General features: G+C 40.5%; 1 protein-coding gene across 1 annotated transcript; it reads right to left on the reverse strand.

The window, feature by feature from the left end:
• Positions 1-1,486: 1,486 nt before the first annotated feature.
• Positions 1,487-3,055, reverse strand: LOC139299403 (fMet-Leu-Phe receptor-like). Its single transcript, XM_070922303.1, has 2 exons — positions 2,876-3,055; positions 1,487-2,377 (listed from the first exon to the last, which is right to left on the reverse strand). Exons 1-2 carry the CDS (start codon positions 3,053-3,055, stop codon positions 1,487-1,489), a joined length of 1,071 nt encoding a protein of 356 aa, XP_070778404.1.
• Positions 3,056-13,608: the final 10,553 nt, after the last annotated feature.

Raw genomic sequence — 13,608 nt, forward strand, 5'->3', positions numbered from 1 at the left:
GGAGGAAGTTAAACGCTTCGTCACTGATATTACCACATGCTGGTGGGCAAAATGTTCTTTTCATAAAACTCCATTCAGGCGTATTGGTTTCAGTTAAAGTAAAGTCATTTCTTAAAGGCCGAGCTTCTCTGGAGGCTGAAATTGTGTCATTAGTTGAGTTGAGCCTCAACTGGCAGAGACAAATTATTTAGTATTTACAAAGTAATGTTATTGTGTTACAGACATTTACATTTACAACCCTCAAAAAGTAGAACTAAGCTTATAATCCATCACTGCAGTTCATTTTAAATCCATGTGTAACTCTGTGAGCTTACATCCACAACGTTCAACATGATACTGTTGCTACAATAAACAGCAGAGCAGAAAAAACCCATAAAACCTGAACAGCAGACAAGATAAACAGTGTGATTGCACAGACATGTATCCTAGTGATGTGTAAGTAATCTACAGAGCAAGTACAGCTGCGTTTTATGAGCTGGTTGCTTAGAACTGATGCTCATTATGCTGGTGGTCCAGCTTCTAGGCTAAAAGTCATAAACGCTCTGCACACTTCTGTACTGAGGTTACAGTTACACTCACTTTTCTGATGGCAGAAAGAAAACAGACATGTACATAGAAACCAAGTGACAGATTATTTGAAATGCAGTGGACTCACTGTACAGTTTCAATCCATCTACCCTTCAGTGTGACCCCTGAACACCAGACAGCGTCAGGACTAAAGTCATTACTGGCTTTCCTTTTAATAGTCTCACTTCCCTCTGCCTTCTTTCCGAACCCTCCGCACTCACCACAGTTCCACTTTTCATCTGTGACTTTAATCACATGCATCAAAACACAACCTTACTGGAAAATGTGAATCTGACCTCAGTATGTCAACAAGTATCATGTTCATTTTGAGAACATTTATCCAATCAGTCAAATGGCAAATGAAATCACAACAAATTGTCTATGCTGGTCGACAAATATTTCAAAGAAACGCATCTTTTGGATAAGTGCAGTTTTTTAAATGCACCTTCAAGAATTGACTGCAGTCTGAGAAGGAAACACTCAGTGATATAAACTACTATAGAAAGAAGGATAGTCTCAGTACTTAAAGGACCACACCTGTGGTTTTGCACGTCCGCCTATTATGTGCAAATGTCTGAGAGAGATAATCCATTACACTCAACAAGTCACCGTCTTTAACAGTAAACAGACACAGACAGCATGAAAAGAATAACAAGAATATTGTTGCTAAGTGTTTGCTGTACTGATGCCAAATCGCCTTTGAACACACCAACAGGAAGTTGGCTCACAACTGCATTAACATGTGACCATAACAGAACTTTCGCACCACGAATATCAAGATGCTACCTGTATTTCTGTGTTTGAGATCTCTACAACTTTCATACCTGACTGAAATAAAAAGAGGTCAATTTATAACATGAAAAACCACAAATATGCTCCTTTAATGCTCGAAGATGTGTTTAGGAAACTCTGGAGAGACTCAAACTTTAGCTACATCCACTGATGTCTGATTCCTTCCCGCCACCACAACGGTAGTGTGTTTCGACCCAATGCTGTCATCCACAGAGCGTTCGTTGGACTGGGTCGTCTGTCCGTCCTCGTCGTCCGCCAGAGCTCTCTTGTAAACCCCCGCCAGACTCTGCCTGAACCGTCCCCTCACGTCCAGCCCCATGCAGAAGTACAACAGCGGGTTCACACAGCTGTTGAAGTAGGCGATGCCCGACGCCATGGGGTGCCAGATCTTCACCACCATGTTCTTATTATCCACCATCTTCACCAGCAGGAGGCAGTGGTACGGCGCCCAGCACAGGAAGAACGCGACGACTAATGACGCTAATATGCGTAGGGGGCGGGACTTCCCGGACAAGCGGGTGCGTCGGATGCCAATTCCGGCCAGGATGTAACAGATGAGGATGACCATGAAAGGCAACATGAAGCCACACAGGAAGCGGATGGAGTAGAGAGCCAGTTTAGTGCCGGTGTCTCCCCCCTTCTCCTTCGAGTCCACAGAGCACTTAGTCAGGTTGTTCTTCCCCTGGTAGACTTGGCGGTAGACGAAGTACGGAGAGCTGAAGGCGATGGCGGTGGCCCAGACGCAGGCAGCCACCACCCTCGCGGCCCACAAGGTGCGTCGTCGCCTTGTGAAGACGGGCTGCCAGACGCAGAGCACTCGGTCCAAACTGATCACAGCCAACAGGAAGACGGAGCAGAACATGTTGGCGTATTTGAAGAAGCCGTTGAACTTGCAGAGGAAGATGCCGAAGGGCCAGTGGTTGAAGAAGAGCTTCTTAGTGAGGGAGAAGACTCGTGTGAAGCAGAAGATCAGGTCTGCTATCGCCAGATTCACCAGCCACACGTTGGTGACCTTTGGCTGAGGGGGAAGACGGAAAAGAGGCAGCCATTAATTTACTCCTCCCCGAAAGAGCGATTATCCAATCACAGCTTGGCAACCGTAACTACACACAGCAGGTCTGACATGTGTACTTGGGGCTTTAATAAGAGTCTTTTTTTCAGCCTATTTTGTGCTGTTACAGTCTCGGATTGAAAAATACCTGTTCAGGACTGAAACATTGACCCTGTGGGAGTCAAGATGCTCGTATAGCAGAGACCAGAGCAACTCTCACCTGCTCTTTATTTGGTTTCAGGGAAGTTTACACTCCAGCATCTCTGGCCAAGCTTGCTTGTTTGAGTCGCTATTCAGAATGCAGAAATGAGCTCAGTCTCTATTACATTTTGAATATCACACTCCTAATTATAAAAATAGATTAGAGATAATCATGGAGTAGAGTGAATAAATGTAGTGTCTAGTGGTCTCGTCTTAAATGATAAATGTTCTGTTTAAGTAACTCATTACAGACTGTATATCCACCTTGAGCTTGAATCCGGCCACCCAGATCACCATGGAGTTCCCTGTGATGCCGAGCACGACGGTCAGCGTGTAGAGGACGATGGAGACGTTGTCCATGATGGCGTCAACGTCCACAGTTGTCGCCTGGTCATTCTTGGAAGACTTGACGATGTGAGGAGGCAGAGAGGTGTTGAGAGACATTGTGTGTCTGGAAAACAATACAAGAAAATCTAAATAGTACTCATCTTATTATTCCTGTTCCTAACAGACGACGAGCGAGAAAAGGTAACGAGAAAAATGTATTTGCGTGCACGGTGCACATTTTTAAATTTTTTGCACAAATTAACAATATTTATTTCATACATCCTTTTAAGGAATCCTTTCAAAATTGTGTTAAACAGCCAAAAAACCCGAAGTATTTTTACATACTGTATCTCAGTCCAAAGGCCATCCCAATTTAGATGTGTTGTTTATTTTGTTAGAATATGTAAGCTAAAGCTACTCATTTGAAGCAATAAATTAAGTGTTTTGAAGAAAACAGATTTGAGCGGAGAAGTTACCAGTTTGTGCACACAAGTTATTAATTTGTCTTCTGTAGATGTTGTGCTAGGAGAGTCTTAAAAAACGAATGAATGAATTGCATTTTTCAGCCAATGGCCGCACAGAGATGTCATGTAGTTCACTCGACTGCAGCGCTGAATGGTGGAAAAGGCGTAAGATATCGTTTGCCTTCATGTTGCACTTTTGGCATTCATCAGCCCCACCAAAGTCAACAAGCAGAAGTTAAATTGTGTCTCAAAACCAACCAGACTTCAGATATCGTACCAACAAAATGTCTTGAGTGCTTACCAGTCAGTGAATTACAAAGGAAGCTTGCTGCATTTCCTTCCTGTTTTCTTTCACAGTTCAGCTCCCCGATGAGGAAAGGTCAACCAAAGATGGTTTCTATTTTAGAATGGATTTGGATGCTTCCTCTAGTACTTTACTTACATGCTAAAACACCCCAAAAGTCTTACATGGCATGCAAGAAAAACAACAACAAAAAAAACTCCAGCTGTGATCTCAGTGTCTCTTAATGGAGAAAACGTCTCTGATCACAAGCCTTAATCTTCATATGATGCTGTGAAAATAGACACTAGTAGACTGAATGAATGAACATGGGTTTGTGAATAAACTGTGTGTGTGTGGACGAGTCATACGTACCCAGCTGAGTCACTGTGCTTCAGTGTCTGAGAATGTGCGAATGGTGTCTGTGTCTGTGTGTGTTGGCTTTAAATATAATCTTTGGAGAAAATGACGTCCAAAGGTTCACACACTGTGCTGCCTTAATGTTCCCTGTTTACCTTCATTGAAACTGAGACAACTGAAGGATCTTTTGCATACTTGATGAGCAGCATCTAAAGAGACTGACAATCAAAAACCTCCACAACAGCTTGAACATGTTAACATCAGACATCTTAAATGTGTTAATTTGCTGTGAAAGTTAGATCCATGTGTGTCCAGTACACAGAGACTTAACATCTGTGCAATGTCTGTATTTAACTAATGCAGTGCAGTGTCTTATTTTAATTATAATATAAAGTATTTGTTACATGTTGAAGTTCATCATTGGACCAAGATTGAAAGCCTGGACAAGAAGTCCTTCAAGTTCTCAGTAACAAATGGAAATGTGAAAATCTACACTTCATTGACAACTAGTCAAACTCCATCTGCTGATGAAGATCACATAACATGATTGAAAGCTTCACTAAATGAATTCCGTGGTGAGATTTTCTTCACTTCTCTTCACAGACTTGTGAGTCGGTGACTTTCTGTGTTCGGCATGAAGACGTTAATGTCCGCGACAACCTCTTTATATATTTATCCATTTAGCCACTTGTCAGCAACACGTAAAACCTTCAAGATCCCCGAGTGGGGTATCCACTGATGTATTTTAAGTTGTAGAACAAAACATGAAAATCTCTGAAGCTTGTGTTAACCACAGACCTCATTTCACGCATCGAACCAAGAAACCCACTGACTCAAGACGAGGGAACCGGACGTGTAAAAATGCGAACTTATTTCCGTGTTTTCGGACTATTCCTGCAGAACGCTATTATTATAGTGAAGTTGTCACCTTCACACGCTCTCCTAACTCTGAACAGACCCCAGCTTATTCGTGGATGTACAGTATTAAATGTTTTATATGATGTACTTTTTAAAACCTTTGACGGAGGCTAGCGGATCAAGCTACCTCGAGCTGTGCCTCTGAGTGTACAGAGATGAAACTGATGATTTTATATTTACTGAGACAACATGATCCTTTCATTCTACTCTCCAAAAAGATTTCCAAGTATTATTTTAATGCTCAGATCTAATGTTTTTGCCTTGAGCAAATAATGTCATAAGCATGCCTTAATTCTCACATTAATGACAAAGAAAACGGATTATCTGAATAGTCCATCACGAAAACAAATAGTCACATAAAGGACAGCGGTTGAGCAAAAGGGTGAGAAGGCCAAAAAGACAGCTGAGTCATCAGGTGTAGTAACAGAACTGTATGTGTGTGAAAAAGGAGTCAGCAGAGTGGCGTTTGCATCGAGACACATACAGCACAGTGACATCTGACACGAAAACATCAAACTGTGGCAAGATGCCACACATTAATAACGACGGCACAGTGAGAAAGCCTCAGTGGGCCAAATTAGAGCAAGAAAATCTGTTCAAGGAGGCTGAGAACAAAAAGGTGATATTTCATATATTAAAAGTGACCTTACCAGTGGTAGCACACGTCATTGAGCTTCAAAGGAAAAGAAAACAGTCCAGCTAACTACAACAGAGGTGGTTTCTGCAGTTTACAGAAGGAAGGCTTCTGCCCTCAAAAGGGGAAATGAAGAACAAAGTGAAAGAACAAAGTGCAGAAACTGTACAGTTTCCTTCGACCTAAAAAACCCAAAAACACATCTTCTACCCCGTAGCAGCTGACGGTGTTATTGAGGGCATGATGACCCACCATATTTCCATTTGATGACACGGTGCAGGCATCAAAAACACGGAGTATCGATTGGGTTTGAATATTTCTCTGCATGTGAACTTCATATGGCTTCAAAAAGAGTTGATACAGAATACGTGTGTGATACTGTCAAACAGACGGGACAACAAGATGATTTTACCAACTTTGAAGGAGGAAAAGGAGTTCGACAAGCCGGTTACTTGAACATGACAAAGAATGACGCGCGGTGTTCGGTTGTTTGTCATGTGCAGGTGCTCGCTGGCTGTTTCTGAGTCGTCTGTGTTTCTTCAGGGAAAAGTCTTTTGAGTGAGTTTCAGGGGGTTAAAAACAGAAAGATTTTATCGTGCTAATCTGATAAAACTGCTGCACAAGCTCTGCAGAAAAGTTCTCAAAGTAGACCCAACATTTAAAAACCTTTTCATTGTGTGACACGTGCAGACTCTAAAAGTTCAGTTTATTTTCAGTCGAGCTGGACTTCTCAATGAGGAGAAGCTTCATTTCCTCTGACATTTGCTTTACCTTTGATTAGCCGCAGGTGTTTCCCATTTCAGTAACCTGACTCAGTGTGTTTACAACCATCTTTCACAGAAGCTGTTCTACTCATCGCCGCCCATATTCCTGAAACAAAGCTCCACGTCTGAAACTGAAAGGGAACACACCCAAAATGTTAATTATAATCCACTGCATTACATAATTGTGTGTGCACAGCTGCAGGAGGTAGATCAAATTCATGATAAACATTTACAGAAAGAATCTGTTGTGGTCTTTGTGTCACTCATTGATGATTTTTACGTTGTTCCTTACGGCTTCGTTCGGACATGACAGGACATTTACAGAAAGAGCTGAAATGTTACGATAGCGGAGAAGAGGACTGTTTCCTGTTCTCTCTCAGAACTTATTTGGCCGTTAGAGAGCTTCTCACATCCACTAATATATTCTCACCAATTTTGTACACAAAAGTGACTTCCAGGCGCGCATTCGTTCAAAGGAATCAATTTACTTTCGTAATCCTTCTGGAAATACAGAAACACGAGCACACCGATGTAACGTGGCTGCACACTGCAGAGTGTCCACGTCCACCTCCCAAAGGACGCCTCAGCTGCCCAAAGTGCTTTTGAAAGTGAACATCAGATTACGAATTAGCAAAACAATAACAATACATGAGAATTTCATCGTTCAAAGTCATTATTATAGTCAGCTGTTTTACAATATCTGACAAGCATTGAGTGACAGGACGCTAAGTTGGGACTCTCGTTTAATTCCTGTTTGCTCACATGCTGTATGTAAAGCATTGATTACATTTATTACATTTATTAAAAGTGCAAACAGAGAAATGTTTCTTTATTACTGTGGTTGTTTGCCTCAGTCTCACCACGAGGGGAGAGATGGTTTTAGAATATGATTAGATATGTATCTAAGAAAGCAGAACAAGACGCGCACCTCTCTCTCTCTTCTTAACGTTAAGCTGGCAGCGTTCAATAAACCATTTTCACAGCCGATATTTTGACTTGTGAACTTTTGACTGGGACACTTGAATAGAACGCAGCCATCGTTAAAGTTATCACTAACACCTGTGCTATAGCTACGATGACGCCTCAAAATGTTTGCTGAGAAAAAGGCGGAACGATTTACAATATATGGTTAAAGCTGCACTAATCACTAATTTATATTAACAATGGACGGTATGATTACATGTAATGTGAACCCACAGAGAATTATCAGCGCTGCAAAGTACTTTAGCGCCCTTCAGCTCATTGTTTTGGCTTTTTACGACCTGGAACGTTACTGTTTTGGTTCACGTCGTTTGTATTTGCCCAAAATACATTTCAAGTTTTCAGACTGAAACTTTCACATTCGTACAATAAGACGTACAGGTACTTGTGAACAAATGTAAAGTGCTGTCAGACCAGTACTGGTACAGTTAAAGCTCTAAGCCACCATAAAGTGAACCCAGCAAAAAATTTAATTATCATCATCGGCAATTAATCAGAATCAGAATCAGAAATACTTTATTGATCCCCGGGGGGGGAAATTGTACAGTACCTTTGCTCCCATTCAAGATTAGAAAGTAGCATAAATTTAGAGCTAAAGTATGTACAAAATATGAAAATAAGAAATACAAAATAAAAATAAAAGTGAAAATATACACATTTACAGTATTTAAGTGAAAATATAAGTAAAGTTGCTTCTTAAAAAAGCTGTTAAGGTACAGGTGATGCATGTTTCAATAAGTTACTACACACTCCCCAGTTCTTCTTCTGAGAGACATATCGCTGTTTAATCAGTGTTAACGCATCACTTCCTGTCAAACTGAAGATTTTTCCCATGAACTGCCACACTGTTGTTGGCTGTGGCAAAGCGGACATTTGTTAAAATGAAGCATATGAGACAACAACAGCACAGAGAGAGACTGCACTGTGCACGATGAGAGGAAGTACATCATTTATGAGCCCCCTGCTGCTCGTTAAACAGCAGTCCACAAACCGCTGTGTGACCTACGTTAGTCCAACCTCACATTCAACTAATCTGATCAAATATTACAACAGCTATTTGAAAGCAGTTCCCACTGTTAGCCAGCAACACAAACATGTAAAAGTTAACCAGCAGCAAAATATAAAATTATAAAAATAAAAAGAGAATAAAAATCCACAAAATCTGAGATAATGACATTAAATTATTCATTATTTTCAGACAGAATCACCCACAACAACACAGCAGACAGCAGCTTCAGTCTGTGGTCGAAAGAAGAGATAACCTGAGCCCAATAAAGATTTCCTTCGCTCAACCAGTTTTACTTTTTCAACAAGCCGCAGGGTTTTTTTTTTTTTTATGAGCAGCTCAAAAAAAAAACCCAGCTCCCGTTTCAATGTTCGAACAGAGAAAACCGACAGCAACACATGAAACACTGTAATGAGTGACTTTAACAGTTTTTGGCTTTCTAGTAAGCACCTCTCTTTGGTGATCTGCACGTCAGAAGACATTAAGGCGTCTAAGTTAAAACTGGGCTGAAATTGGTTGAAAAGTGATCGTATGTATTTTTATATATTATTTCTATTGTCTGTCTGTTGTCTGTCTGTTGGGGTTTTTTTGCAAGGCAATGGAAATATGTATATAGTTTGGGTTAATTGATGTTGTATATGTGTACGGTGAGGGTATGTTACATGTAACTGTTGTTTTTTTTTAATTTTATTTCAGTCTTTATCGTCCTGCAAAGCAGAGCCTAACTACATGTTGAAGATATGGTCATCTAAATGCTGTTGAAACAGTTACATGTCACCAACAACTAGATGTCTTTTGACCTCCAAATCACCAAATGAGTGCTGGTTGGGGAGTGATGCCTTCTCGCCATCCATGTAACTAAGTGGTACTTTCTGTTTTCCATAATGTGGCTATTTCACACTGTAATACAGTAAATCAGTGGTTCCCAACCTGGGGGTCGGGACCCCTTCAAGGGGTCATGAGATAAATCTGAGATGGACGAGATAGAATTAAAAAAAAAACATTGCTTTTGGTTTATTTTGTCAAACTTTTTTTCAAATCTTCTCTTTTTTCCTGAAATGCAGGAAGTAAAAAACTATGAAAATGAGAGAATTTGAGGTTACAAAGTGAACAAGCTAATAACAGATATCAAATATCAAATATCAATATCAAACGACGACAGCTGCTGACGTTCTCACTGAGTGTGTAACAAAGTCAGAGTCAGAAAAAGTCTTCACTTCTTACCTGCAGATGTTTAACGGAGATATCGCTGCACTGAGGTCAGCTGCTTCAGTCTCAGTGGTCAGAGGCACGAGTGAAGACGCGCGTGAAGATGTGTGTGTGTGTGTGTGTGTGTGTGTGTGTGTGTGTGTGTGTGTGTGATTGTCTGTGTGTTCATGCACAGAGAAGTTCCCCTGTATCACTGTTACTTCAGAATCAGAATCAGAAATACTTTATTTTGAAGTGGTTTTATGGCCAAAAACTGGACGTATGTGTGTGTGTGTGTGTGTGTGTGTGTGTGTGTGTGTGTGTGTGTCCTCTCTCTCTCTCTGTCTCACACACACACACACACACACACACACACACACACACCGTTCCTCTTTCTATCTCTCTTTTTTTATCAAGTGTGTCTGGCTTCGTCTTCCTGCTTCTCTTTTTCTCACACAGTCACGCTCACTTTGCCTCTCTGTCCTTGTACTTAACACACACACACACACACACACACACACACACACACACAGATGCATAAACACACAGAGTGGATGTCTTGTGGTAATCAGACAGTTATTACTTTCCCCTTCAGTCTCCTCGGCCAATCAGATTCCTCCAAAGAGAGCAGATGACCTTGTGTTATTACAACAGATAAATTCAGATAATCATTTTTCCACAAGGGACGCATCGTCCAAATGATCCATCCTGCTGCATCTTGGACTTGTTTGACTGGAGTTGTACAAACATTTAATTCTCACGGTTATTGATTGCCACAAAACCACACATCATAAAGTCGTTGTTGTAAACAGGGTCGTCTTCCGCTCACAGTGGAGGCTTCCAGTAATAGAAAGTAAAGATGAAAAATGACAGAAACCACAAAATATCCGCTGAGCTGCTGATGCAACTCGGTCCTCTGAAGTAATGATGATAAAAAAGACACAAACAAATGGTCAAAGTAAATAGCATCAAACTGGATTTTTAGTTATTTTTCGTCTAGTTTTCAGCTGTTTGTATTATTTAACATGAGCAAGACATTTCAGTATGTTCCTTTGAAAAATAACAAAAGTCAAATAACGGCCCACAGTGCACAATATGTCACCCAAACTTCAGCCGATATTTAGCCTCAGGAAACAAAAGTCCTTCAGTAGGTGATTAGCTGTTCTTCGGCTCCACTCGTTCAGATTTAATTAACCACTTTTGTTTTTTCCTTCCTTCCTCGTTTCCTCTGCCTCAGAGAAAGGTTACAATGTGCAATCACTTCCTTCTTTCTTTGTCCCCTCGGCCAATCAGGTCACTCCAAACAGGGCATCATGACCTCCTGATGTTGCAAAAGGTCACGACAGAAACATCTTCACCACGCAGAGATCATTTCCTTCAAACACATATTTACGAGCGCGTAAACATGTTTAGTGCACATTTTACATTCAGGTGAATAAATACATAAATAACGTGTACCTTATATTTAAAGTAATTTAAGCAGTAAATATGCACATGCACAGATGTTTGCATGTGTTTGTGTGTGTTCTTGTACTTCTATCTTTGCAAGTTATCAATTAGAGTTTTAGACCTTCAGAGTCAAGACATTTTGTCGGCTCTTCACACTTAAAATTTGGTTTTAGGGATTAAGGTTAGATTAAAGTTTAGATTTAGATTTTAGACTTTTTGTGTTAGGAAGGAATAAGAAATAAGAACTCTCAAGTATTTACAGTTTTTTTTACAACTGGTAACCCACGTTTCTCTAAACTGAGTTCACTATTTCACTTCTCTTTACCAACATGAAGCTGAGCACAACAGATCGTCTAACAACCAAAATGCAAAACACAAACTGACAACATTTGTCTTCTCGACAGCAGCACTTTGTCACTCATTACACAATAACTTAAAAAACTCCAACGACAAGTAATTATAATATTATTACACGTGTCACTAACTGTGGATCACTTTTCAGTTCTTTTACTCAAAATGCATTCAATGATCTTTAAATATCATGACTTGCCACCAGACCTCTGTGTATTTACACTCCATTTTGCACATGTTTACATCGAATCGAAAAAAAACCTGTAATCTCACATCCAAAATGCGCTGCACAATTGGTAACCCACACGTCTCTATACTGAGTTCACTTTTTCACTTCTCTTTACCAACATGAAGATTAGTCTAATATCCACATCACACCTTCTGTCCTCTCTTGCAATACACATGGGGAAGGTTTTTCACAGAGGTCATCAAGGAATGAAAAAAGGCGCTCGACGTTGTGTGTCCCAATTAGGAGTTTATGCATTTTGTGTAAAAGCAATGAGAAGTGATCCACAGTTTAGTCCACTGTGACCTCTATTGTGCTGACCGTGGGAGAGTTTTGAAACTCAGCATTGAGAAATGTGGGTTACCAATTAGAAAAAAGAAAAAATGTAAGTGCAGACATTTGGTCAGGGTATGTGTGCAGTCAATATGTGTCCTAATGCTGCACTCTGGCGGCTCAAACGTGTGTGCAAATGTGTTTTTTTCTGTGTTGCGTCGACATATGATTCTCCTGCTTATGCTGCCCCCTAGTGGCACAAAGTGAGGTTGTTTCATTGTGATTCGCCAGATGAAGCCTTGCTAAATCTTTCTCAGTGTGCAGAACAAAAGAAAACAAACAAAACATGCTGCTCTACTTTAAGTTTGATTCAATTGAAAGTATCAGCTCCCAAAAAAACTAAATTTCGAGTTAGAACACATGTTTTGTTGTAATTTGGGTGTTTACATTCACACTTTGTTGCCACGTTTGACTGACAGACTGACTACACATCACGCTGAGTCAGGATCTCACCACAGTACAGTTCCTAACTCCATCACTTCCTTTTTTTAAATATGAATTCCTCTTTCACCGGACAAACACATAGAGGTCTGCTCTGGATGATCTGCTCGTACTCGTTCGACAGGTACATCAGGTAGGAGTGTGTGTGTGTGTGTGTAGTCTAAAGTCAGTCTGAAGAGCTGTTTTTGTGTGAGTTAAACGTGGGAATTAGGTTTATATTTCATCACTGCTGAACTGTCTGTTCAAATCAAGAACTTTAACTTCCTTAATTCCTTATTTTAAGTGTTCTTGTAATAATATGTTAGATTTGATTTGCTTCTCCGAATTGATTTCTCTTTGAACCATTGTGTGAATTCATTTTGCTTTTTGGCATCACAGCATGTAATTCTTTTCTTTTCTCACTTTTTATTTTGTTGTTGTTAAAATGTCCACTGGTTCATCTTGGATTTAAACTCTTTATCTCATCCAGTTGAGATGGGTGTTGGTCTGGCGGTTGTCGCTTTGCTCATCGCTCTGATGCAAGGTCAGTAGTTCCCTGATTGCACATTAGTGATTTTTCTAGAGGTGGAAGTACAGTTTTCTTTTGTTGTTTTGTTCCAGTCAAAGCTTCCTTCTTAGTCTTGGAGGGTAAAGCATTAAAATGAGGTTGAATGAATGTGAAGGAGAAAGACTGCCGTTGCTTTGTCACCCAGTCTGTGTTTTAAAGACTTGCAATTCTCCCCTCCAGGTGTCTTTTGTCAAACCTGGGATGTGTTGCTGCCCAAAAGCATCATGGGAATCAGTGGCTCCTGTGTCACAGTCCCATGTCGTTTCAAGCTCCCCGTCATTGAGGAAGTAAAAATGCTAAACTGCTCAGATGGTGGTGTTTGGAGGAAGGGGAGCATGTCAGGTCCTTTCGTCCTAACTGAACGCAAACCCAAAACTAAGACCATTCAAGTAGGTCGTCCCTTTCTTTGTTTTCTTCAAAAACTCATGTGCATCGTTTACCAATTTATCTGACTGTCACCTGTGAAGCAACTTCGCATCAAAGCGTTTGAAAGTCTTACATTGGTGACTCCTAAAGAGGAGAAACCTGTAAACATACAAGTATAAAAGAGGATGTAAAACCTTAACCCAGTGGTAATCAATCAATCATCAATCAGCTGTTTCGTAACAGAACATAAAATGTCCTTTTCACGTTACTGTTTGTGTACAGATCAAAAGCGAACGAGATATCACGTGTTAATTTGGACAGAGCCAGGTTATCCGTTTCCCCCTGCTTCCAGTCTTTATGCT

This window comes from Enoplosus armatus, chromosome 16 (assembly GCF_043641665.1).
Source record: "Enoplosus armatus isolate fEnoArm2 chromosome 16, fEnoArm2.hap1, whole genome shotgun sequence".
Classification (NCBI taxonomy): Eukaryota; Metazoa; Chordata; class Actinopteri; order Centrarchiformes; family Enoplosidae; genus Enoplosus; species Enoplosus armatus.